The following is a 25,000-nucleotide window of genomic DNA, read 5'->3' on the forward strand; positions in this document are numbered from 1 at the left end:
AAGGTGCGAGCTGAAATCCAGGCGTTTGTAAAGGGCATTGGCTCCAGCATCAGTCCTGAGAAGCTGTTAGAGAAGGCCTTCACCATTCGACTGTTCAGCCGTAAAGAAATCACCCTGCTCCAGCTCACCAATGAGAAATCCCTGCAGCAGAAAGGGATCACTGTCAAACAGAAACGGTACACTTACACCACTAAACTCAACTGAGTGTTGAGTGAATGAATAATGAACTGTAAAGGGCTTTGGGTATCTTGAAAGGTGCTATATAAATGCAATGATTAATTAATTAAAATTAATTAATTAATTAAACTTTTCATATAGTTTAATCAAATTTTACATAAATCATTTTCATTTTTACAACATGAAACTAAAATTTATGCATAAACAATTCAGACATTATGTAAATTTTAAATCATACATTTTACATTTTTTAAATAATAAAAAGCATTATGAATTAGGCAAATGCAAAAAATTGGATACATAGGATAAAGAGGCACATATGAGGTAATAAAACAGACCAGCAATAGGAATTAATATATGTGTACATTTTAAAAGTAGCTGAGTAAAAGCAGCACATAGATACAATTAAAATAACAGGTAAATTGAGAAACACTGTAGGTATATATTCATTTCACACTTCTGTACAAATTTGGACACCAACATTAGTCTGAATGAAGGACCTTCTGTGACCAATGCAACATTTTAGTATAATCTCTATCTAAAAACTATTTTGTGTTATGTTGTGGCTCATTTTTCTGTTTCTTCTGCTTGTTTGTTAATTTTTTCATCCTCCATCTTCATCTTCTCCTGTGTTTGCAACATTTTTCTCATTGTACAGTTCAAGGTGGGTTTTCTTTTATATTTCCATCACCATATCTTTGTCATCTTTCCATTTTCAAAGCCTTTAGTGTTATATATAATTATACTAATTAGGGGGAACCACTTATTAATACTGTTTGACTGTGCCTGTGTCTTTTGCCAATGCTGAAGACGGAATGTGCAGCTGGCCCTTAACCCTGACACTTTCTCCTCGGAGATTGTCAGTGCCAAGGAAATGCGGGACATCTGGTCGTGGATCCCTGAACGTTTTGCCCTTTGCCAACCGCAGCTTCTCTTCACCACGTCTACTCATGGCTGCAGCCTGACTAGGTACAATCAAAATGGGACTCACTTTAGTAAATTATTATAATTTTTTAAATAAATAAAATTTTGTTACAGGTTCTATTCCCACTGTGAAGGCTACGAACCCACTTTGCTCCTCATTCGGACAACAGATGGTGATGTAAGACACCATAATACTTCTTTAGGGACCTTTGAGTATAAATTTGTGAGATACAGTTATTTTGAATAGAGAAAAGTAAATTATTTGCTGCATATAAAATGGACCATTATAAGACTTACTTTAAGTGCTGTTTGTTTTCTTCAGGTGTGTGGAGCCTTTCTGTCTACAGACTGGGAGGAGCGCAAGAGAGGTGGAAATAAATTAAGTTTCTTTGGAACTGGAGAGTGCTTTGTTTTCAAGGTTGGTTCATACCCAAATAATACTTAATACTTTCAAACTCCAATTACCCTTATTACCATTGTGTAATATTGTCACTTGGCCACCAGAGGGAGCTATACACACTTGCTTAAGTACCGTACTGATGGGTCATTGGCTTTACTGGCCTGCTTCTTTATTAGAAGGCCTTTGTCACAGGTCACTACGCTCACCTTGCAGTGTATTCTTTTGCACAAATGGTCACCATGCAACTGTGTATGCTCATGCAAGTTTGCATAGCACCTGATCCAAACAGAGCAGCTCCACACTGACTGTGGAGCCTCTTATGTGCATTATTTATTGGTGGTGCTGAGCAGCTGTAGCTGAGTGTGCACCACAGAAATGCCCTCCTCCTTCACAGTGACACAGACGGAAACTCCTGTAAGCTGAGCTACAATCGACAGTAGACCTGATGAGAGGTCAACCAGAAAACCCCTAATAACATAGAAACATATATGTGTACATATTTGTATAAGCATGCTTCTGTGGTATCATCAAAAAACAATTTAGTTTGCCCATTTATTTGTCAAAGTTTGCACTTACACTACCTACTACTACTACTACTAATTACTTAAACTATAGCTTTGACTCTGTTTGTCTCATTAGCTAAAGCCAGAGATGGAGCGCTACGAGTGGGTGGTGATCCGCCATCCTGAATTAGCTTCTTCTTTAAAGACTCAAGCTGAGGATGATTCCGCTGCGACTGAGGGCCAAGACAGCAATAACCTGCAGCAGCCAGAGAAGCCTGTAGGGGAACTGTCACCTTTTCTGTCTGCCCGCCACTTCAACCTCACCTCCAAAAACACTTCCATGTTCATGGCTGGAAACTTTGATTCTATCATAATAGGTGAGTAGCCAGTGTTACCTTTTAATACTGTATCATAAGAAGCTAATTCTTTATTCTTTTGTGTCTGACCAGGTGGAGGTGAGGGTAATGCACTGTACATAGACTCTGAGCTTAACCATGGGCGCTCTGCAACTTGTGCCACATTTGACAACCCTCCTCTGTGTGCAGAGACCTTCCAGGTGTCACTGCTGGAGGTCTGGGGCTTCCAGGACACCATGGCCTCCTAAAGCAGTAGGCAGACTTACAAACACTAGTAATATGCAGTCCAAGATGAAACTCTTTTTGAAAAAGGAAGGAATCCAAGGCAGCCAAGGTGTCATGCTGGTTTGCTGTGACCTATTCCCTTCACTGGGTCATCCTGCAGAATTGTCTCACAAAGATGTTTTGAGGTTATATATGTTAATCCATGGGTTTCAGCGTAATGAAAATTAAGACAAATTGTATCTTTTGAAAGTATTAAAATCCTCAAAAGTCATGAAGTACCTGAACTCATGAATGAAACAATCTCAGATGGAGTCTTGCCAAATAAAAAAAAACAAACTTTCTGTCCTGGACCCGGCCATAAATAAGTGTTGTGCATTGTATGTCAGGTGTAGCTATTTGTGTATATTATAATATAATGAAATAATATAATGAAGAGGAATACTGTAGTGAAATGTCCTGTGTTGGTCATGTTGAATGGTCTGTTGGTGAATGAATATTTGCTGTAGTTATTTTTTTCAAAAGAACTTTAAAACATCACCTCATATGTGAATAATAGATAAAAATGTTCCTTGCCATTGTGACATTAATCTCTCCAGTTTCAGGCCCTGTTACCTTTTTTGTGTAAAAGCAGTATCATACACATGCTTATATGTAACTTGTTGGTTTTGTCACTTTAAAATACTACTATATGTATTGAATATCATGTGAAAATACAAGAACGTACTTTTAAGTAAAAAGAAGTACTCTAGTATTTCTTTTCTATTGCCTATAACTATTTCTGTTTGTTGCTCCAATGAGGTTTAACGTCTTCAGACTCCTCACAAATGTGCCAGATGCCTTTAAAAGTCAGCTGACCACATCTTATGCCCTGTTATCCTGGCATCTGATTGGACTGGGTCACTTGCAAAAATGTTCTGTCTCTGTACATGTATTCTCAATTTAGAACAAAATTACTCATGCGTATCATCTGCCCGTGTTTGTGGAAGTTTAAGGTTGTCAACATGACTGGAAATATTTAGCTGACATGAGTCAGAGATAATCCTAATCTAAAGGAGTTAATGGAAGTTAAAAAACCTAAGTCAGTTTTAATATGATAGTTTACAATGGCTCAGTCCTTTAAAGTTGTCACAAATATACTCTTTGTGTCCCAAACAAAGATTATGTATATCATGTTACATCATGATGTTTAAAACAACAATGTCTACAAACTGCCAAATTATTACATTCAAGTAAGCAGATTTGGTACATAGTACAGTGCTACATAATAAAAGTAATTAAAGAAAAAGGACCAGCTTAAGTAGAAAATGATAAAATAAAATAACATCACCAAATTGTATTGACATTTTAATTGCAGCCAAATGCATGCTATAAAATTGATGTGTTTGACACCACAGAGTGTAATTACTCTTCTACTATAAGATGCATTGAGCGGGTCTTGCCAACTTAAGATGTCCCTCTTCATTGAGGATTCACACTTAGCTAATCACACATGCTAGTCTATATTTAGCTGCTCCTTTGGGTGTAGGTCTGGCGCTTCTTCTGAAAACCATGCTTTCTAGCCTGAAGGAGTAAGGAGCTTAAATGTTTACGACTGCACTGAGAGGGGTGTTTTCCTGGACAGCCCCCCTGGATCATAAGGTTCTGTGCACAGTGGATTAACTGCCTTAGCAAATCAAAACTATGTCAGTCATTGTTTTGCATCATACTGAGACAAGGTGACCTAATATGATATCATGCAAATGTAACCATAACCAAACTGACTTTGATATGTAATAAATCTTATGTAACATTTTTAAGTAGACCTAATGAACTGGCATATAGTCCAAATAATACATTTTATGTTTCCCCCTGTAAATTACATTGTGGAATTGTTAACAATTCTGCAGAAAGATCCTGAAGTTAGAACAAGCAGTAGCTAACTGTAATATTTGCACATATCATATAACTTATAATAGGTTGTGTACACAGTGTTGATGAAAATGATAGGCTATTAATAGTAGCTAAAATATTCACCTTTAAATTCATATGGGATAGTTTACATCCTCCCACATTCATTTCACAGGGATTCACACAGTTCGTGTGAATCCCTGTCCTTTTTATAACTGAGCAGTGCATGGCCTGTGGTAGTGCATTTTATAGTAAGAGTAGTGAATGGGGCTCTCCTGGGGTGGGGGAGGGGTTTACAGTGTGGCCAGACCAGTGCAGAGAAGCAGAGGATGGATGAAGACAGAGGAAGAGCAGCAGGCATGGGACTGCATGTCTTCTGTGTGTGTGAGTCACTCATGTCATCTCTCCTGTGATTCCCCAGCCTCACCCTCCTCTCTGCATCAGGCACATGCACACTTAGCCATAGGGTGGAGTGGGGGTCTCCTCCCCCACCACACTCATCCTCAAACTCTCCCTCAGTCACACGCACCACGCTGCTGCATGTCACAGCTGGCTGTTATAACCATCTTTTTCGCCATTGTAAGGTTGTGGTGCTAAATGTGGATATAAATGTGGACATGCGCCTTAAGAACAGAAAATACCCGTTTGATTATAAAGAAATGGGAAATTAAGTTTGATTATGTAGCCCAGTGTACATCCAAAGACTTAAGCCACAGCTCTTTGCCCATCACAAATATAGTTTTAAAAGTAGGCTACAGTACAGGTTCCACCCTCGTATTTAACCCCATCTTCGCACCCCAGTTGTGATTTTGAAGGTTGAGGCCGTAGGTGAAGGGAAACCCTGCAGAGGACCACACCATTGATGCATCATAGGGGTGACCTTCAAACATTAAAATGTCGCCATTTTATCCCCAGATAAATATTTTATTTACCTTTATAATGCGCCTGGAATTATATTAAAACGACGAGATGATAAGAGTATGGTAAAACAAAGTATCCTTCGCGCACCAGTACCAGCTGATGGGAGGTCCCATCCGTGCGGCCAGTCAGGTGATATTTTCCGCTTCGCCATTTTGTGTTGCTGCGCCGGGTATTTATCTGTAGAGTCGTGACTATCCCGTTTACATTGGTAGTTAGGTGGTCACACGATCCACGCATTCTCGGCCTTTATCTGCTCTGTGGCCTTTGATTGCATAAGGACTTCATTGCTTCTAATTTTATATTAAGTTTATTTTTATATTCTATAAGCCAGGATGTCGGCTGAAAGCCCCGAATACTCTCCGTTCTTCGCAGTGATGGGTGCCTCTGCGGCGATGGTTTTCAGCGGTAATTATACAATTTTATAATTTCATTTTTGATGAATACAATTGTCATTATTAATCGTAATTGAGATCATGCGCTGCCAGCCCGTGTGTATCCCCATCCTTCTCCCCAGGCGGCTTGTGCTCAGCCATGATCCGTATCTTACGGCTTACGTGCACAGCCATCCACTAGCTTTTTGCTAAGACTGTGCTAATCTTTAGCTGTCATTTATCAAGCCTTTGGGACAGTAAAACAGCCAGAGAGCTGGATTTGATCTCATTCACACGACATCGCACTTTACTTGGTAGATTTTAGCATTGGTTTCTCTTTCAAGACCGCGCGTGCTATGCTACAAGGCTAACCATCTGATGACGACTACATTTACACTCGCTCCTGACTGAAGCTTTGACGGCTTTTGTAACGAGGCGCGCGGAACACCTGAAATGAATCAAATTAAAATAATAAAACACGTACATTTTTCTTTTCCTTTCAGATTACACTGATCGTTAGACGTTTTGCATTCAGCTGTTTACTAAGATTGCAAACGTGCTAGAGGAAATGCTATCATTTTAACATCAGACGAGTGTCTGCTTGTTTTAAGTGCTGGCATAGAATAGGCCTGTGACCTAACTTTTGTCTTGCTGGCAACCTTTTTGCCTTTAATATCAGTAAATACTAAAATATAAATGCAGTCCAGTCCCTCTGTGGAGTGAAGACATAATTTCTATAGTAATCAATTAATGTCTGCATTTCCAGATTCTATTATCCCTCAAAAAATCTAATGGTTGATTCATGCCTAAGATGGTTAACTTCCTTATTGCTCAAAGGACTGATACAAAGTCACATGATGATCACATGATGAGACTTCTGACTTGGAAAGGCCCAGTGTTTGAACGTAAAGCTACTGGCATCAATCAGTAACGATCCAAGCCGAAAGAGCTTTTTATAATTAAGTTCAGTATGTTCAGTAACATACATTTATGCACACTCAGTCAAATGCCTATTAAGATGTAATTGTTATGGCAAACTATTAAAATATATTTTTCATAGGTGATGTTTTGATGAGGTATTAGATCAGCTTTATGTGTATAATAGTACTGGTCTGCTTGAGTACCATATATGAGTGGAGGTCATCCATTATGTACAGATATTTGCAGATCACATGAGTTATACCTGTAGTTGTAAAATGAAAGCGACAGAAATCTCCAAAAGGTTATGTGTAATTACGCGACAGTAAATTACTCTGCTGTTGTGGTGTCAGGTGATGCTGGCCGGTGTCGGGGGTTGTCTAGTGATGTGACTACTGGCTTCATTGATCCTGACTACACAGAACAGATGACACTGGCCTGCTATTATTCATGATGAGTAGGTGCATGTCTACTGTGGTCCACCAACCCCTGCTTCTTTCAACAATAATATCAAATATGTTCAAAAAATCAATTGGTAAGAAGTGTGTGACTGGTTGAGACATTTATTACACTTGTTAATTTCTTAGAAAGATCCCAGTTGTAAAATAGTGATGAGTTTCACAAAAGGAGAAACATTTTGCAAACGTGACCAGCTATCTATTCTACACACGGTCGCTTCCTCATTTTGCTTTGCTTTGGCCTAGTCCATCTTTGCGTGGGCTGTTCACGGAAAGTGTGTCTAGCCAGAGGCACAGGACGTCACAAGGGCGCTCCACACATCACATATCACGCTGCAAGATGTAAAGCACCTAAAATGACAGGATTTGGATTAAAGCCAGAGGTTTACTTCTCCGCTGCTGCATCATCAAACCTCCGGTAATGGTGACTGACGAATGTTTAATAGAAATTAACTGAGGCCGGAAAAAGAACCTTGTGTCTATACCAGGTTTGCTTATTACCGTACAGTGCTCTTTTTAGATGAGCCTGAGCGATTTAAACCTAATGTTGATGGGATCAGTCACAGTGTGAATCGATATGGAGCGACTGGCAATGTGGCTAGCTGCCATGTGTACATTAGAGATTGACTGGCTTGTTTTAATATTCTTAACGTACAGGTCCTGTTTAGTAGAATAAACAAAGAAGTAGGCAAACTCCAAAGGACAACACAAGGTAGTGTCCTTGAGATATCGACTCTTTAGTGATTAGTGATTTAGTGAGTATTGATATTTATTTTTTAGTAGAAAGTCTTTGCTGTGCTAAAATTAGCCCAGCGTGCTCCTGCAGTAGGACGATGCTATGACGTAGAGTGCTCTGCTCTTCATCACAGGCTGTCCCGATGAATGCTGATGATGCACTTTACTCCTCCCTTTTTATTTTACTGATGCCAAGCTCCAGCCAGTGTGGTCTCAGTGGCTGCAGCTGGTACTCGTGGATGGGCCACTCGTTTTATTTTGCAGGGGTCCTTCACTTTTTTTTTTATGAATTCTGTTTCATCTTTACTAATACAGAAAACCTCATATCCTTACATATGGTGCTTGAGCAATGTCTGCACTAACACAACTCATTGTATTTCCCTAGATTGAGCCATAATGGATGTTTATGGGGAAGTATAATTAACATTTGTTTCTTTTGTGCCTTTTATCACTTCCTCTTTTGTTTTTTGCAATTACCTGATTCTGGGTGAATTCCACTTTATCAACTTGATCAGTCAATAAGCAACACCTTATTATATCTAACTTTAATTACATAATTTAAGTCATAATTCAATTTTGCATAAAATGTAAAGCCAGGTTCCAGTGATATAATGTTTCTGTATTTTTAAACAATGGTCTCCTCTCTCACCAGCCTTGGGAGCAGCCTATGGAACAGCCAAAAGCGGTACAGGCATCGCAGCCATGTCGGTCATGAGGCCAGAGCTCATCATGAAGTCCATCATCCCTGTGGTCATGGCAGGTATCATAGCCATCTACGGCCTGGTAGTAGCGGTGCTGATTGCCAACAACATTTCAGAGAGGGTCAGCCTCTACAAGTGAGTGTCCACTTCATGTTTCATACATTGTATTGATCTACACAGCCTTATGTAAACAGTAGTCAAATATCACGGAGTTCACCACTTTGTTGCATTTAATTGCCATTATATCCAATAAATAAATCTGTGACCCTAAGTAGACCTATTGGTGTTTACAGACTTGTTTCTGTAAAATACAAGTGATTTGAGCAAAACTAGGCAAATATTTTGTTTCCACATAGTGAACAAAACTGTTAAATAAACGCATTGTTCCACAGCTGCATCAATTGTGCTTAGTATAGCTGCACCATTATGACTCTCAAACAGCATATCAGGGCTGCATCAGGATAGATCATGTCCTTAATCAGACTGATTTAATATGTGCTCAATTCAAATGCTTTTCAGCTCCCCAGAAAGCAAGAGACAAAAATGTTTTGGTGCTTATCGCTCCTGTCACATTGCTAGTTGTACACTGTCTTTTTAACTGAGCGTAGATAACAAATGAATGCTCTAATGGGTGTGTATGTTTGTGTGCAGGAGTTTCCTTCACCTGGGAGCTGGACTGAGTGTAGGCCTGAGTGGGCTGGCAGCAGGGTTTGCTATCGGCATTGTGGGCGACGCTGGAGTAAGAGGCACAGCTCAACAGCCAAGGCTATTTGTGGGCATGATCCTTATCCTTATTTTTGCTGAGGTCTTGGGGCTCTATGGTTTAATTGTTGCCCTAATTCTCTCTACGAAGTAAACTCCCAAACATCTCCATTACAAAATCTGTCCTTTATGTTGCTGCTGGAGAAAGTGTAAAACAGGGGAAAAAATGTAAATTTCTGCCACACAAGATGAAACAAGTAAAGGCAAGGGGGGAACTTATTAAAATGGATCTATGAATATGGTCTTATATCAACAATGTGTACAGTTGTCCCAGTTTGATAGTCAACTTGTAAATGCGCAATGTAGTGATTTGTCTGTCTTGTGTGCGTGTGTGTTTCAAAAAGTCGTATGATTTGTTCTCCCTCCACTTATTTCAGGCCTGGAGGCCAGCTGAAGCAGCTTGGCCTCTGGTCTATGAAAGCTGACCAAAGGGCCACAAAGCTTTTATTTCTCTCATATCATTGTGGGAGTTGACACAGTTTCTGCATTTAATCTTAAGGATCTGTTTGTAAAGAGATATGTGTATGGACTTATGGATTTTTTTTCCACTGATTTTATTTATAATAAATTGTTAATTGAATTTTAATCCAAGGATATAATATACATATATACAGACATATAAATATCTATATAGATAGATTTATGCACTGTGGGTAAATTGTGATAAGTGGTTGGATTCCTCTGGATGTAACTTAATAATTAAGATTGCCTTTAGTATGTTTCTGGTGGAGTGGGAGTTGTGTGTAGCTATATTCTAATCATGATGCGACATTCTCAAACCTCAGTGTTTTCCTGTAGTACTGCTGTTTGCATTAAAGGTGTGTGCCCAGTGGTGGGTGTCACAGGTGTAATTTCCAAAATTCATCTCCTTTTCATCCTCCACCTTCACCTCATTTGTGGCTGTAACTCATCTCTTCACATTCCAGCCATTCAAATCCTGCATGGAGTTCAGTGTTCTGTTGCTTTTGTATGACGCTCACAAGCAGGCCATTTTTCTGACATTATTCCAGATCAAAAGTCTATGCGTTGATTGGCTGGATGTGGCTGATGCATCCGGTAGCAAATAGAAATCATAAGATGTCTTTTGGACTGGCCTTGTTTATCAAAGGAACTGTTCTGATTTGATCTGGAATATGTTTTCTTAAAATAGCACTGCTTCTGGCGCCTTTACTGAAACCCCAATCTACAATCCTGTATTAACACTGGTATTAAAACTTATCCTGATGTGTCAACATGAATGTTTTCACAATCAAATTAAAGGAGATTCCAACATAGATTTGGTTTGGCTTTCACACATAAAATTGCCTTGAGTAATCCTTTGACTCTAATCTATAGTACAATTGTTTTCTCAATATGGGGTAAAAAAAATTGGACTTTGCAAAAACAGGGTAATGCCATGCACTTGATGTTTAATAGTTAAATTAGTAAAAATATTTGATAACATACATTTGGAAATAAAACAAAAATACAGTGTCAATTTTCAAGGCTTTGGAGGAGAGTTGCACATATACTGCTTATTGCGCTGAATGTGGTGCTTTCTGGGAATGACTGCATGAAGTCCTTGCCCTCCTCTGTGCTGGTGCTCAGTTGTGGATCCAAGGGCACGGACCCTAAAAGAGAATCCCATTTGATCAAAAAAATAGTACTGATTGGCACAGGGCCTTTGGTTTTGATTACAACTGAACTATGAGCACATTAATTGGGTTATGTAGTGTAAGTATAGTAGCCCATGTTAAGATCACTACTACAGCGCTGACTGCACCTACCATTTTAGCAGTGATGGAGTACAAGGCCTCAGATTCATGAATGAAAGGCAATACGCATAGATGGGATAACATGACACCTTGTGGTCAAAGGCTTACATTACAAGAACTACGTTACCTAGAAAGACTGATCCAGTGAGTTTGGCCAACTCTTCACCGCCACCCTTTGAGAAAATGTTGCTGCATTCCTGTGAAGTGAGTGTTCAATACAGTACACATGAAAACAAACAAACAAAAAAACAATGCTAGACGTTATGTAGTCTAAATATACTCACTGAACAATGTGGGCAAACAAATCCACTCATGTTTTCTACAATGCCCAATATACGAACTCCTGTCTTCTTGCAAAAGGTGATTTCCCTCCTCACATCCCCTGTAGACACAGCCTTGAGGTGATAAAAAATAAAAATAATTCAAATTAGAAATCCTGAAATTAATCTTAATATAATCGTAAGTCAGAATGGAATTTCTTCATTAGGGTTTTTTTTTTTTGAAAGAGCATTTAAAATCATAGTTGAAAAATAAATCATATCTGAACAGCAACAATAAATCAAGCCACACATTTAAAACAAAAAAAACTAGGTGATAATGACAACAATGAAGCACAACTGTTACCTGTGGAGTGGTGACCAGAACAGCCCCATCCACTCTGTGCTTCTTCAGGTTCTCCAGAACAGCCAAATGCTCGTCCGATGTCCCCGGAGGAGTGTCCACCAGCAGGACATCTAGCTCTCCCCAGGACACATCTGACACAAACTGACCTATCAAAGCTGTAGATGACATTATTAACTTGTAAGATATTTTTTAGTAACATTTTTTATCAGATTTTATTTGAGTGAAATTTAATGTCTATTTACCAGCCAGAGCTAAAATATACAAATCAAATACTACTGAACAAAGACTAAAGCTGTGCAGAACTAAAAGACTAAATAGAACATGAAGTTGTGATTTACAATACATACAACATAAATGTTTTAACAATGTATCTGATATAACTGTACTCAAAATGTGACAAGTTCAGATAGGGGGCAGGAGCCACAATGGCATTTTCATTAGAAATATCCAAAAAGAAAAAACAGAATGTGAAACATGATGGACACATTTAATGGCAAAGGCAATTACCTCAAAAAGAAATGTAATAGACATTAGATCAAACACTATAAGCCAACAGAATGTTGTGATGTCCTCTGAAAACAAAACATGTAGTGACAATCCAGGGTGAGTACCTGTCTTCTTAGGTCCCCTCCACACCACTGCTTCGTCAGGATCCTCCATGAGAAAGCCAATGGACATGAGAGCGAGGCTTCTCTGCGCGTCTGTGTAAACTGGCACCCAGCCTGCGTCACACTGATGAACATCTGGACGCCCAACACTCAACATCCGAGGAATACTGGGGCCACACAGGTCCACATCCAGGATACCAACCTTTTAAACACAGCATTGGCCATGTTCTTAGTTGTATTATGTAAGCTTAAATGTATAACTCATTCTCACGTGAGAAGGTACCTTCTTGCCTGCTTGTCTAAGGGCCAGTGCCAGTTCAGTAGTGATAGTACTTTTCCCAACGCCTCCTTTTCCAGACAGAACAAGGACCACATGTCGAACCTGGGATAAGTTGCTATCTGCTTTGGTATGGAATAATAAATTCACAATTACAAGACAAAACACTAAGAAAAACTTTTTTTTCCTGGTAAGATTATTGCAGGACTATTAACATCACCAAAATTTACAAGATAACAGTGAGTGTCGGATCATGAACAATATCTGGGTAAAAGTAAACTTTTGTCATTTCAGGACTAGCTATACATTATAAAGAAGCGATAAATTACCTGTATTTTGTTCCATATTTCTTGTGGAAGTGCCTGGTGGCTGATGCACGCAGTTGCCTTAGAAGGCTGAACACTTCCGTATCTTGTGACGCACGGTCCAATATTTTAGCCAATCAGTGAATACGCTTTAAGTTCTGTCCCGCCCTTGTCGCTTCTGCACCAACAGCATTACGCTCCGCAATTCATTGTATTTTACGTAGTTACATTATCAGTATAAATATAAACCATTGTTTTGTTATATAGAAAAGAAAAAATCAGCAAAGTGCGTTAAATTATTTGGGTTTTCGCAAATATGACAGTACATAATGTGTTTTAGGTGATAAGGGCAATGTGACTTGCACCCTTCCATCTCAATTGGGTTACATTTACATAGACTCCTCCTTGCATCTGGGGCTTATCCAATACATGCTGTTGGAGGGCGTGGAAAAGTAATGTTTACGTCTGGCTCTTGGAGAAGTGGGACAGGGTTCATAGCGCACCTGTCACAGTCAGATCTGGACCACGTTGGCATCAAATGAGCCACTGCAAGACAGCGTCCAAGAAGACCACCGCAAGGTAAGATACTGCATTGTTTGGAGAATAGTTTCGTCTGGCAACTGTTGTTATTAAAAAGTGTATTTTACATCCAGAGTCTTCCCATACGGCCAAAGATGACATTATTAAACTCTCATAACTTCATACATAGGTTATAGTCGATTTCGCTCAAACATTTTAAATGGCAGATATTTCCAAGTTGGATACCGTCTTATTCAAAGAGCTTCTTGCATGTTGAAGCTTATGTAGGGTAAGGACCAATTAAAGTAAGACTAGCCCCAGACTAACTAATCTAAATGAATGGCAGTTAACTCCTGCACCTGCTGCTGTGACACTCAGCATCTGGTGTGTTCAGGAATTACTAGGAAAACTGTAGAAATAAAATCAGTATTGTACGAGAAAGAATTACTTAAATTATGTAAAGTGCATTAGTGAGCATAGTTCAAGTGTCAACTGTGCACCTTTCCCAAATAACATTATTTTCTATGGCTACACAAGTATGTTTTTGTAAATTATTAATAGGGTAATTATTAGCTTCTTTATTGTAAATAAATCCATCCATAAATATTACAGATTTAAATATAAAGCAACAATAAACTATAAATAGCAAACATCACACGTTCAAGACATGTGCCACAGGATCAATGCACTATCAGTAATTTAATGATAATATTAGTACCTTAATATGAATAATCCACAAATATATACATGTAAAAAGATAGTAATATGTAAATTAAATATTACTCCTAAATGTGTTGAGTAGTGAGGCATAGATATGACATAGATCTCCCTGGCCTCACATGACATGCAGTAAACCGAGTGTGTGTGACCTACTGTGCATGTGCCAGCTGGTCATAAGGTGTCCGCCTTCTGTCCACAGAGCCGCCATGCTGAGAAGGGCCCGGAACAGCAGAGTACGTCTGGCCTGGGCTGAGACCCAGAGAGAGGCAGATACCATGGCCTTGATCCACACCTGGGACAGAGCAGAGGAAGAGCCACAGGAAGGAACACAGGTAGTGCATCAAGTATTAAAACTGGGGCAAAAAGAAATGAAGAGGGAATCAACTATTAATAAAATAAAATAAAGCAAAATTAAATAAAAATGTAACAAAACTAAATAAAACTACAATAGAAATCATTTAATATGCAGTGTACCAAACGTCTCACTAGATTATAAAATGGTAAATGGTCACATTTTAATTTTGCATGTTTCCACCTTCAAGGTACTCAAAGCTCTTTACATCACGGAACCACTCATCCATTCACACACACATTCATACACCAATGTACACAGACACAACAACAGTATTCATCTGTAGGAGCTGGGAGCTGAAATCACATCGCCATCCTGTGGATCAGTGGATCTGACTGCTCTACCAATGATGTTCATGTTGATAGCGGGCTCCAATCACTCTACTACTCTACTCACTACCAACTGAACTACTTACTAGTAGTTTTCCATTGAGTCTGTACTAGTAGTCTTCCACTAAGGCTGTCCTAAGTCTAAAAGGGTTTTGACACAGTATTAGGGCATAGAGGGTCTCAAGGGGCTCAGTATTTTTGGAATGAGTCTAATTTTACGTGCAAGAGCATGTAACTTGTTCGGCCTATAGGAATTCAGAGCAGCTTTCAGGGAAAGGGTTGAATGTCCAACACAGTGTAGGGAGTCATATAGGCACCATGACTCATTTGCTGTGTCACTAGTGGAGGCAGATTTTCAAGACAGTTGAAAGTGACCACTTTGAATGAACAATGGACATGTCTCTGAAAACAGTAACTGCATATGCTGTTTGTGATCAGATTGGTGAGCTGCCCACACAGGTTGGTCACCTGGAGCCAGTCCCTGAGGTGCTGGCTCTGCCCAGTACAGTTCCAGTGACAGGGGAGTCCTTCTGCCAGTGTCAGCAGCACGATGAGACCACTCTGGGGGCCATTCTCAATGGGTTCAACCTCATCAGTGACTGCCGGTGTGGAGAGGAGGATCAAGGTGAATCTACTCTAGCTCATTTGCATGTGGAAAAATAATTAAATTACCATTACCCTTGATAAAATTACAAACAGGCTGCAAAAGAATTGCAGTTAAACTGCTTGTATGTATGCTTGTTTTTGACCTCAGCAAATGTGTGACCTAATTCATTAAATCCTTATTTGTAGATTTTGACTGGGTCTGGGATGACAAGTGCAATGCTACTGGAGCATTCTTGAGCTGTGAGAACAGGAAAGTGACTTTTCACTCAGACTACAGCTGTGGGACGGCTGCCATCAGGGGCAACAAAGAGCTCACAGTGGGACAGTATTTCTGGGAAGTGAAGATGACCTCACCTGTCTATGGAACAGATATGGTGGGTACAAGATGTTTGAGTCCATTTTAGAAGGAGATGTAAAATAAATGTTTCTTGTGTTGTTGTTGTTGCAGATGGTGGGAATTGGAACATTGGAAGTGAACTTGGAGAAGTTTAAATACAGTTTTGGAAGCTTCTTAGGTCATGATGAAGACAGCTGGGGTCTCTCCTACACAGGTAATTGTACAAGTCAATAGTAAAATGTACTTTCAACCCTAGGTTATTTACAAACTGAAATCCTGACAATATGTCATTAGGTCTGTTCCAGCACAAAGGAGACAAAGTCAGGTTCTCCTCTCGGTTTGGTCAAGGGTCCATAATTGGAGTTCATCTGGACACGTGGCATGGTACTTTGACTTTCTACAAGAATCGCCACTGCATAGGTAGGATGTCTTGGTGCTCTGCACAGCACCAAGAATACTTTATCATTCATCCTCTTGACTGTGTGGTAAATAGGTGCTAATAATACTTCTGCACCACCAGGTGTCGCTGCCACCAAGTTACCAAATAAGAAGTTCTACCCCATGGCGTGCTCCACTGCAGCCAAGAGCAGTATGAAGGTGATCCGCGCGTGCTACACACCCACCTCACTGCAGTACCTGTGCTGTGTTCAGCTCCGTCACATGTCCCCCCACTGTCCAGATGTGTTGAGCACTCTGGATGTGCCGCCTGGTCTGCGCAGCCTCCTCAGGGCACAGATGGGTTGGGTGTTCTCCCTAAACAACAGCACTCACAATAATGACACTTCAGAGCCCAGTCTGGAGTTGTCTCATGTCTATTATGAAGACATGAGTCTGCCTTCCAGCACGAGCATCAGTCCAATCCCCAGCCCAGTGCCCAGCCTGAGTGCATGTGCCTCCCTCAGCCCTTGCCCCAGTCTGTTTGACCCTGTTCTGTACCAGTGTCCCTGTCAAACTGTCCACACTCACTCATGCACCTGCCTCTGCCCCCCCACCCCACCCAGCAGTGATTACGACAGCTGCTGCTCTGAGCCAGAGGATTACCGGAGCAAAAGGTGCCGTTGGACATGACCACAATATTTACTGTATTTGTTTAAAATCTCTAACCTTGCCACAGACATCTACTCTATGAAATCAGAAAAACATGTGCATGTGTTTTTATAACACATTAAGAGGCTACTGATAACAACTAATTTTGAAATGATTAATGATTCATTCTTTAAAATTAATGTAGGCAACATATTTCATACCAAAATGTGTTAAAATAACTTAAAACTTGCACTTTAATTATTAGGAACCATGTTCCTATAGTTTTTTGTCTTTTAAATGTTTTAAATGCCATTAAAAACAAATGGAGGTACAACAAATCTGCATGCTACTCAGGAATAGGATTCTGGGGAAATAACTTTTCATACTCTGTTTTGTAAACAGAAATTTTGTTTTAACAGTAATGTTTTGATTACCTTTTTTACTTTATGTTCTTAAATAAAAAAAAATACAATTTATCACTTGATTGTATTCAGAAAAGCACATGATTTATTTCTTTCACCAATATTTTCACACATTAAGATGTTCCCATGATTATAAATAATCTATTACTAGGACATTATATCTCTGGCTTATTTTAGGTTGTAAACATCACAATATGTAAGCAGTGACATGGGGCAAGCTTTCATTAGAAACCATATTAGTAATTCTATTCTCAGACTAGTCCAGGACCAGCTGGGGATTTTGGCTTGTGAAGCAGCGGTAAACTCTGGAGGAGATCTCTGGTCCAATGCGTCTCTCTTTACCTCCAGTCTTTATCAGGAGTCCAGCAAGCAAACTTTTTCTCTCCTCCTCTGATTCTAACTTCTGGTAAGCCTAAAACACAGGAATCATGTACTTCAGTTAATACCACCCAGTGTACAGATTATAAGTATATTCAGGTATTTACACATACCTGTAAGAGGAGCCTAGGTGACTGATAGGCTGCAGTGATAGTTGCAGCTACAACAGGACTAACCCTGTTCAGCTGCTGTAACTGCAAAGTCCACACCTGCTCCAGCCCTGAGCCATCTCTCTCGACCCGAGTACCACTGGCCCAAGACCCGTCCACACAGAAGGGCAGCTCAGATCGTTCTGTCAGCAGTCTACAATAGCACACAAATACACTGCCTGATCTGGGTAAAGAAAATGATTACATAGTTCATAGTGGCTTGTACATACTTATAAGGGCGTTTTGACAATGCTTTGGTCACAGCAACAACTTGCTTAGTCACACCTTGCCAGCCATCCAAAAAAGCTAAGGATACATTTTTGTACAGCTGCAGGTAGACAAGGACCTATGGGAAAATACAGTTGAAGAGTCTGAAAAAACCCTCAGTTGTCCAGGTAGAATCCATGGCAAAGGAGAAATTCAATTTGTAGACTGGACAGTTGACAAATTGAATTTCTCCTTTGCCATGATCATGAAGATATAAAAATAAATGTAACTCAAAAAACAGAACCAACCTCTTCAATTTCTAGTTGGTCCATTCCTAAATCAGAGGCCAGGGTTTCTTCAAATGAGTCTTCACTTACAGAACTTCTACTTTCAGGGAGAAAAGGTAAGTAAACCATTCACATTGTAACTTGTCTAATTGTAAAAATGACAGCATATTCTTACATGTATTCAAGTGGAGAGTCTGTTACCAGGATTGTGACAACCTTTTTCACATCTTGATTCAAAAACTCCAGCAATGGGCTTAAATATGAATTCCTGGCTGTACCATCACCTACCTCATCTAACATCTGCAAAGTGAACAAAAAATGTCTATGAACAGTATTATTATTATTATTATTATTATTTTACAATTCTAAATCTACTTTCTTTTACAGCTGGAACCAGATGTAAAAAGTCACTCCACCCAATTACCAGCAGAACTTGCTCTTCCTCCACTATTTTATCACCATCCTGAAAAAGACTATTTGCTATTAACAAAATAAACAAGCAATAACAGTATTTATTAAGGGAAATTTAAATTCATACATCTGGGAGTTGTCTGGTCCATGTAATGGAGTACCTGAGTTGCTGAATTTCAATAAGAAATTTCCATTCAAAAGAAGACAATGTCCCAAGTAAAATATCTGATCCCTCTTGTTGTAGAAGAGCTATAATAGACATAATAAAATATTGTAAAATGATTAAGATTTTGGACATTAAAACATGAACTGGAATGAAGTATGAGTATGCGGTGTGTAGCCAAATCACTAGAGCCAGAACTCAGAACTTACAATGTTAAGGTAGGTTGCTGCTCTGCTTGAGCCTTATGACCTAAACATTAGGACATCTGGCAGCACATCATTGTCTATGGCAACTACCTACCGTATTACAGGTCAAAGGTGATTACATAGAATACAGTGGCCTGCAAATGACAGGGACACATGTACACATCATGATTTTGTCTTATAATTCCATCCCTAAGTACCTTGGTCAATGCACACAGTGAGACATTTAAGGCAGTTCTCTGGTCTGAGGGTCTTGAGGTGTTGTGCAGCCTCTCTCCTCCGCTGCTGCTCCTGTTTTTTCTCCTCCTTCTCTTGGACCTTGGCAGCCTTTGCCCTCTCCCTGGCCTTCTTTCTCTCCTGGCCCTTTTGTCTGTCCAGCTCTATCTCCTCTTTGCTCCTTCGTTTCCTGGTGGGACTGGGGGTCCCAGGACCTGCTGAAGGTTTGGGAGGAGGAGGCAAAGCACACGTTTTTCTGGATTCGTTTTTTGCTGCAGGTGATGGAGGAGTCTTGTCAGGATTTGCATCCTCTTCTGTTAAATCTGTGCTCACTGTTACAGATGGGATTGTTGCTTCTTTCTCCTGCCATTTTAAAAGTGTGGTTGGTTTGTTTTCTACATCAGTTTCATCCTCGGATTCAGATATTTCCCATGTTTTAGCTCGACGTAATGCAGAGACTTTTTCCATCTTGAAACAGTAACAGTCGGACTACTTACAGTAGACATTCCTACAACAATCCAACAATACTACAAGGGTGCATTTGCAGTGTCCTTTCAAATGTGGATTGTTTTATCCTGTTTTTGTTTTTCTACTGACGGTGCCCGCAAAGGGACAAAATACCCACCACAGTGTGCAATAAATGCTATTAAACGAGCTGACACCGGATAGGGATAAAAACGTATAGTTGAAGTAAGAAACGATAGTTTAATAGGTTTGTTTTTATTATGAAGATGATTCTTAAATGTTTCGTAAAGTTTCACATGTGTTCCTGTTTCCAGCGGAAATAGTTAGTGTAACACTTGTGACGTACGATGTATAAATAATCTGTTCCCCTGGCTCTTGTTACAGATTCGTATCCCCGTTGTTTGGAGATCTGCAGTGAGGTAGTAGCAGACGAGACAGGAGTCCACTCACTGTGCTAGCCAGCGCTCTGTCCATGTAAACAACACTAAACGATGTGATTTGTGTTTTTCTCTCTTGTAGCTTTCACCCTTTTTGCACAATGGCTCAACCCGCTGAGAAAGGTAAGTCTGGATAGTGTTATTTCCACGCATAGCAGCACTTTGTTTTACCCCCCCTTTGTGAAGTCCACTCATCTGGGTTAGAAAAATACCAACTCAGCAAGTGATGTTAGGGTCATCTACAGACTCATGTGACAGGAAGCCTACATACCCATTGTATTTTGTATTTTACATTTGATTTCAAATACTATTTAGCTACAGTGTATGTGTCTGTGACTCTGTATCACTGTGCAATGAGCTGTTCATTTTTATTTGTAGAGGAACACTGTGCACAATGTTACATTGGCCAAAAAAGGAAAGATGCCTTTCTGCCTGTAGTCCCAGGGCAAGTTGCAATCTCTAAAACTGTATTTAAATGTAGATATTATGTGTCTTACTGTGAAGCATTGAAATTAGTTTTGGGTGTATTATAGTGTTTCAAATGTATGTATTTGCTATGTATGCCTTTTCATTCAGTAATACATGTACTTTTATGTTCACAGCCTATTATCGCTTTGTGGTGCTGTTCTTCAACTGCCTGCTGACATTTGGCTCTTACTTCTGCTTTGACATGCCAAGTGTTTTGCAAGATCAGTTTCAAGGGGTATGTATAGGAAGGTAGAGAGGGCAAGGAAATTAGAATAAAAGAAAAGTAAAGTTACACCAGGGCATAAACACCAGTGTGCATCTTATTCACCACCTCTTCTAGAATCTGACGTGCCCCAATACCACAGTTGTCAACACAACAGTGGAGTGTGTGGAGGGATTGGGCATGACCCCTCAACAGTACAATCTTCTTTATGCTATCTATGCTTGGACGTAAGTACATTCAGTTGGATCCTCTCTCACCTCACCTACTTTATCCAGTATGATTAAATCACTGTGTTTTGTCAGTACTAAGCTAACTCTCTCAACTCTTATGTCCATAGGAATGCTATAGTAGTGATAATGGCAGGATTTCTGATTGACAAACTGGGAAATCGCTGTACGTTTGGAGATAATATATCAGCATGAAAAAGACTTGTTGATTTTTTTTTTGTATTGATTTGTTTTCTTGTTGTTGCAGTTGGAGTGTTCCTCTTCTCGTTCTTGTGTGTTTTGGGGTCTTCCCTGTTTGCACTGGGTTCACACTTCAAAGGGACCCCTTATCTCCTGCCCCTTATGCTCACTGGCCGGTTATTGTTTGGGTCAGGCAATGGATCTCTCACTAGTATGGACACTAATATGCATGAACAGTTACCATACCAGCATTGTAAGTGTGTTATAAGTTAGTATTGTTTTTCTTAGTTGTTCAGAATCGGATCACAGCGTTTTGGTTCAAGGGCAAGGAGCTGGCCTTGGCTTTCGGTTTAACGCTGGCTTTCTCTCGTTTGGGCTCAGTGCTTAATTTCTTTTTAACGCAGAGGTTTGAAGAAAGATTTGGCATGCAATGGACTCTATGGGGAGGTAGGTAGTGACAAAATTATTTATTTAAATTAGAAACCATAATGCAGGTTAACATCTACATATTTTTAGGTGCACTACTGTGTGTCCTTGGCTTTTCTTCTGCCATCATCGTCAGTGCCCTGGACAAGGTTGGGATGAAGCAGCTTGGTCTTGATGGCGCCATTCAAGAGGAGTCTCGCAAAGTGGTATGAAAATTATATATTAAGATACAATTTCTAATGCAAAACCACATAATTACAATACAGAATTTTATTGTTTAAACATGACCTTGCCTGGTTTTGTCTTAATTCTTTTCAGAGGATTCAAGATGTGAAGCTCCTCTCGCTTAGATACTGGCTGCTGGTTGTCACCATTATGTTTTTCTACAATGGTATCTTCCCATTTATTGCTGATGCCAGGTAATAACAAATATATCTAAATACATTTGCTGATTTTTATTTAATTTATTTGGAAGTTTGCAACTAAAGCTCAAATTTTCTGTCAATGGTAGTAAGTTCATCCAAGACAAATACAGTGACTACAGTCAAAAAGAAGCGTCATATATCGCAGGGGCAGTGTATGACTCCTCTCTGGTCCTATCAGCCAGTGTGGGAATTCTGATAGTAAGTACACATTTTTTGAGTGAAATCATCCTCAATATACTTTAAGTCAATGAATATTGTTATTTGTATTTTCTAGGATTATGTGGGTCTGCGCGGAGTTTTCGCTGTGGCTTGTGCAGTCTTCACACTACCAGTATTTGGTCTACTGGCCTTCACCTTTGTCCCTCCCCTTGTATCAACCATTTGGCTTGGAGTCACCTATTCTTTTGCTGCAGTGAGTTTTGTAACACTATTGTTAAAAACAACTATATATAAAACTAAATCTTAACTCTACTTTATCCTAGGCAAGCATGTGGCCATCTATTCCCCTGGTGGTTCCCCAGGCAACCTTAGGGACAGCCATGGGCCTCGCTACCTCCATACAGATGATTGGAATTGGTGTGTCCAATTTGGTCGTTGGGCAGATTTTAGGAACCAAATCAAGGTTGGAATAAATTTGAGTAAATGTAAAAGTTGTATTGCTTGGATAAGTTTAACCCTGTTTAACTGTTTTTTTTTTCTTTATAGTGATAAGATTCCTCTGTGGCGTTGGCAGAGAATGATGATCTTTATGTTGGCCAATACAGTCAGCTGTATCATTACCTCAGTAATGCTAAATATTGTGGATCACAAACAGGTTGGTAATCTATTTTCATTATGTTATATAATACTTCATAGTATATAGTGAATACAGTGTACATGCACTTATATCAAGTCTAATTTCTGATATTTCCTGTGTGGTATGTGTGCTTTTAGGGTGGTACGCTAAACAAGATGACCAAAAGATCAGCGCAGACAGAGAGAGAGACTGACCGAGAACCACTCAACCCGGCACAAGAGCAGAGTGAGGAAGATGAGGATGAGCAGCATTCAATCAATTCATAAAGTTTTTGTCAATTTATAAAATAAGAAAGTTGTTACTGTGGGGCATCACTTTAAGAGACACTAATTACCCCAAAATATTTACCTCTTGTATCTTTTATATAGCAGATGACATCCCTTTTAATGTAATATTCTGCTATAATGAAACGCTAATCAAGTACCTTTCTTATTTTATTTTTATTTGTTGTTATGATTTGTTTGCTTAATAAAGGGACTGATTTTATATACATTTTAATCATTATTTTATATTATGATTTATTCGTTTTTAAAATGACTGCATTTGGTGCCAGAAAAAAATGTAAATAAAGATACAATTTCTCTTTTTCTTTATCTATTTTTAAAAATTCTTATTTATCTATTTTTAATCTAAAAATATTATTAACGGCTTGACGTCTGTATGCATTACCGCATTGGTGCTTGTAATATCTTTTAACGCCAGCAGGTAGCGCTCTTAGCACAAATGAAAAGTAAAAAACAGCTGCCCACAAGAGTTGAGGCGCTCATGTCATCTTTAAATATACAGATCTCTCTTCCAGATAGTTTAAAGCTTATGAGCACATTTTAAATACCACTGTGAAGCTTGGGTGAGTGTTACTGGGGGTGATGTTGGGAAAAGCCTCCATCAGATTTTACCAGACAACCAACTTTCTACCCCGCAGCTACAGCGGCTAGTTCAAACACGATTTTATGTTAAAACTTCTTAATTTGATTAAGCATTTAAAATGTATTTTAAAGTGTGTTTGGCTGAAAATATGCAAAGTTTTCATTTTACAGGCCATTTATGTGTTTATTTATTTATTTATTTATTTATTACTGCCTTTGTTTAGTATTTTATTTATCGTAATTAAAGATTTTAGATTTAAAAAAAATATTTTTTTTTTAACCTTAAGCCGAACTATGCCATAATTATTGTTTTACAGTATCTTCTGAGGCTCAGACTTGTCTTTCACTATTGGGTTCCTTTGGTTCAAAGTTCCCAGTTCCAAGTACCAAACCCTTTTGACTGTTTGCCAGCTTCATTGTGGAGGACCACATAGTCTATCATCTGGCATTAAAGAACCAGAGCCAGACTAAGCGTAATACTAAAAATACAAACGATTTTGATGAAATCCTCCATGAAATGTAATTCATGATTGAGGATTTTATGTTTGCCGTTTAATCCAAATAAGCACAAACCGAAATGGCAGAGATGAAACTTTGCATAATGCTTTTTAACCTTGTACACGACTTGATGACACAGGTGTACAGCAGCAGTTTATGTAATCTTTTTTTTGTCCCATAGTGACTGAGGATTACCAGACTGACACCCACTGTCTACTGGTGATGGCCAGTGGAATGAAAGGTTACCTGATGAAGACTTTCTCAAGCCCAGATCCTGTGTTCACTGTTAAGATAAACCCTAAAAATATACCTCCCACTCTTAATCTTCTTAGAGGCATGCAGCAGGGGTAAGTCTTGGCTTGCCTCATAGACAACGCTCAGTGATTACAGAGCAACTTAACGCTTGACTTTTCCTCAAGAGACTACTACTGCACTTTGACTTGTGTTGCTTTATGCTTTCTCAGCTGGAGTCCGTGTTCACCTCGGACTGCTTGGCGGACTCTCTGGACAAAATGAGCATGTCCAATCTCCTGAACCTGAACAGCCTGGGCCGAATCTGCGGATCGAGCCACAGCAGTGACATGGTGGTACTGGATCGGGTCAAGAGGAAGAACTCAGTGCGGCGGATGTCCATCATTGAAGATGGCCAGATTGCAGAAGTGCTCTACCTCATCCCCAAACAGTCCCTGATGGGCCAAATGCCATTCATAGACCCCAGCGACTACATTCTGTGTGAGAAACTGGCCAGTATTCCCGCG

General features: G+C 39.5%; 6 protein-coding genes and 1 long non-coding RNA gene across 12 annotated transcripts; 5 read left to right on the plus strand and 2 right to left on the minus strand.

Moving 5' to 3' along the window:
• Nucleotides 1–3: 3 nt before the first annotated feature.
• Nucleotides 4–3,554, plus strand: tbc1d24 (TBC1 domain family, member 24; the record flags this gene model as incomplete). The annotated part of the gene is made up of 6 exons (XM_055161139.1): nt 4–176; nt 988–1,146; nt 1,216–1,279; nt 1,424–1,519; nt 2,141–2,381; nt 2,454–3,554. Coding segments are annotated over 6 exons (888 nt in total), but the record flags the coding sequence as incomplete, so codon positions are not given.
• Nucleotides 3,555–5,538: 1,984 nt separating this feature from the next.
• On the plus strand, nt 5,539–10,198 carry atp6v0cb (ATPase H+ transporting V0 subunit cb). The gene is made up of 3 exons (XM_020924241.2): nt 5,539–5,798; nt 8,528–8,711; nt 9,228–10,198. Exons 1-3 carry the CDS (start codon nt 5,726–5,728, stop codon nt 9,430–9,432), a joined length of 462 nt encoding a protein of 153 aa, XP_020779900.1. The 5' UTR covers nt 5,539–5,725; the 3' UTR covers nt 9,433–10,198.
• Nucleotides 10,199–10,727: 529 nt separating this feature from the next.
• nubp2 (nucleotide binding protein 2 (MinD homolog, E. coli)) lies at nt 10,728–13,032 on the minus strand. 2 transcript variants are annotated; one of them, XM_020924175.2, is made up of 7 exons: nt 12,931–13,032; nt 12,608–12,723; nt 12,328–12,526; nt 11,717–11,871; nt 11,377–11,487; nt 11,220–11,289; nt 10,728–10,948 (listed from the first exon to the last, which is right to left on the minus strand). In XM_020924175.2, the coding sequence occupies exons 1-7, from the start codon at nt 12,944–12,946 to the stop codon at nt 10,812–10,814; spliced, it is 804 nt and encodes a 267-aa protein (XP_020779834.1). In that variant the 5' UTR covers nt 12,947–13,032; the 3' UTR covers nt 10,728–10,811. The 2 variants fall into 2 exon arrangements, with proteins under 2 accessions (XP_020779834.1, XP_020779833.1); XM_020924174.2 differs by having other exon boundaries at nt 12,608–12,726; nt 12,931–13,018.
• A 146-nt stretch (nt 13,033–13,178) lies between these two features.
• On the plus strand, nt 13,179–17,284 carry LOC110159600 (SPRY domain-containing SOCS box protein 3-like). 2 transcript variants are annotated; one of them, XM_055161142.1, is made up of 7 exons: nt 13,179–13,485; nt 14,345–14,477; nt 15,265–15,451; nt 15,619–15,806; nt 15,881–15,983; nt 16,064–16,189; nt 16,290–17,284. In XM_055161142.1, the coding sequence occupies exons 1-7, from the start codon at nt 13,445–13,447 to the stop codon at nt 16,835–16,837; spliced, it is 1,326 nt and encodes a 441-aa protein (XP_055017117.1). In that variant the 5' UTR covers nt 13,179–13,444; the 3' UTR covers nt 16,838–17,284. The 2 variants fall into 2 exon arrangements, with proteins under 2 accessions (XP_055017117.1, XP_055017116.1); XM_055161141.1 differs by having other exon boundaries at nt 13,179–14,477.
• Nucleotides 17,280–19,699, minus strand: LOC110159614 (probable crossover junction endonuclease EME2). 3 transcript variants are annotated; one of them, XM_055161144.1, is made up of 8 exons: nt 19,216–19,699; nt 18,777–18,898; nt 18,663–18,701; nt 18,414–18,538; nt 18,260–18,338; nt 17,975–18,090; nt 17,709–17,898; nt 17,280–17,629 (listed from the first exon to the last, which is right to left on the minus strand). In XM_055161144.1, the coding sequence occupies exons 1-8, from the start codon at nt 19,697–19,699 to the stop codon at nt 17,474–17,476; spliced, it is 1,311 nt and encodes a 436-aa protein (XP_055017119.1). In that variant the 3' UTR covers nt 17,280–17,473. The 3 variants fall into 3 exon arrangements, with proteins under 3 accessions (XP_055017119.1, XP_020779852.2, XP_055017118.1); XM_020924193.2 differs by having other exon boundaries at nt 18,260–18,335; nt 18,618–18,701; XM_055161143.1 differs by having other exon boundaries at nt 18,618–18,701.
• Nucleotides 19,700–19,806: 107 nt separating this feature from the next.
• On the plus strand, nt 19,807–23,471 carry mfsd1l (major facilitator superfamily domain containing 1-like). Of its 2 annotated transcripts, XM_055161140.1 has the most exons (15): nt 19,807–19,921; nt 20,081–20,115; nt 20,216–20,256; nt 20,736–20,836; nt 20,942–21,051; nt 21,162–21,217; nt 21,299–21,442; nt 21,520–21,678; nt 21,748–21,863; nt 21,976–22,076; nt 22,169–22,280; nt 22,357–22,494; nt 22,565–22,704; nt 22,788–22,896; nt 23,016–23,471. In XM_055161140.1, the coding sequence occupies exons 3-15, from the start codon at nt 20,235–20,237 to the stop codon at nt 23,142–23,144; spliced, it is 1,437 nt and encodes a 478-aa protein (XP_055017115.1). In that variant the 5' UTR covers nt 19,807–19,921; nt 20,081–20,115; nt 20,216–20,234; the 3' UTR covers nt 23,145–23,471. The 2 variants fall into 2 exon arrangements, with proteins under 2 accessions (XP_055017115.1, XP_020779851.2); XM_020924192.2 differs by lacking the exons at nt 19,807–19,921; nt 20,081–20,115 and having other exon boundaries at nt 20,116–20,256.
• A 179-nt stretch (nt 23,472–23,650) lies between these two features.
• On the plus strand, nt 23,651–24,911 carry LOC129411190 (uncharacterized). The gene is made up of 3 exons (XR_008633184.1): nt 23,651–23,725; nt 24,424–24,589; nt 24,707–24,911. It is a non-coding gene; the product is annotated as an uncharacterized LOC129411190 (long non-coding RNA).
• The last annotated feature ends 89 nt before the right edge of the window (nt 24,912–25,000 follow it).

This window comes from Boleophthalmus pectinirostris, unplaced genomic scaffold, assembly GCF_026225935.1.
Source record: "Boleophthalmus pectinirostris isolate CB_2022bp ecotype Guang Dong unplaced genomic scaffold, ASM2622593v1 HiC_scaffold_354, whole genome shotgun sequence".
NCBI lineage: Eukaryota > Metazoa > Chordata > Actinopteri > Gobiiformes > Gobiidae > Boleophthalmus > Boleophthalmus pectinirostris.

Bases quoted from the DNA above. Each gene is read 5' to 3' on its own strand.
- LOC110159600 (XM_055161141.1), top strand. From the start codon at position 14,265: ATGACATGCAGTAAACCGAGTGTGTGTGACCTACTGTGCATGTGCCAG. The intron at 15,807-15,880 runs GTGGGTACAAGA...TTGTTGTTGCAG, and splicing joins CTGTCTATGGAACAGATATG to ATGGTGGGAATTGGAACATT. The intron at 16,190-16,289 runs GTAGGATGTCTT...CTGCACCACCAG, and splicing joins CAAGAATCGCCACTGCATAG to GTGTCGCTGCCACCAAGTTA.
- LOC110159614 (XM_055161143.1), bottom strand. From the start codon at position 19,699: ATGGAAAAAGTCTCTGCATTACGTCGAGCTAAAACATGGGAAATATCT. The intron at 18,702-18,776 runs GTATGAATTTAA...AGTCTTTTTCAG, and splicing joins GGACCAGACAACTCCCAGAT to GATGGTGATAAAATAGTGGA. The intron at 18,091-18,259 runs GTTGGTTCTGTT...ATTTTCCCATAG, and splicing joins ACCAACTAGAAATTGAAGAG to GTCCTTGTCTACCTGCAGCT.
- mfsd1l (XM_055161140.1), top strand. From the start codon at position 20,235: ATGGCTCAACCCGCTGAGAAAG. The intron at 21,443-21,519 runs GTATGGACACTA...TGTTTTTCTTAG, and splicing joins AGGCAATGGATCTCTCACTA to TTGTTCAGAATCGGATCACA. The intron at 22,495-22,564 runs GTGAGTTTTGTA...ACTTTATCCTAG, and splicing joins TCACCTATTCTTTTGCTGCA to GCAAGCATGTGGCCATCTAT.
- nubp2 (XM_020924174.2), bottom strand. The intron at 11,872-12,327 runs GTACTCACCCTG...TGTCATCTACAG, and splicing joins GAGGGGACCTAAGAAGACAG to CTTTGATAGGTCAGTTTGTG. The intron at 11,488-11,716 runs GTAACAGTTGTG...TATCACCTCAAG, and splicing joins TTCTGGTCACCACTCCACAG to GCTGTGTCTACAGGGGATGT.
- atp6v0cb (XM_020924241.2), top strand. From the start codon at position 5,726: ATGTCGGCTGAAAGCCCCGAATACTCTCCGTTCTTCGCAGTGATGGGT. The intron at 5,799-8,527 runs GTAATTATACAA...CTCTCTCACCAG, and splicing joins TGCGGCGATGGTTTTCAGCG to CCTTGGGAGCAGCCTATGGA. The intron at 8,712-9,227 runs GTGAGTGTCCAC...GTTTGTGTGCAG, and splicing joins GAGAGGGTCAGCCTCTACAA to GAGTTTCCTTCACCTGGGAG.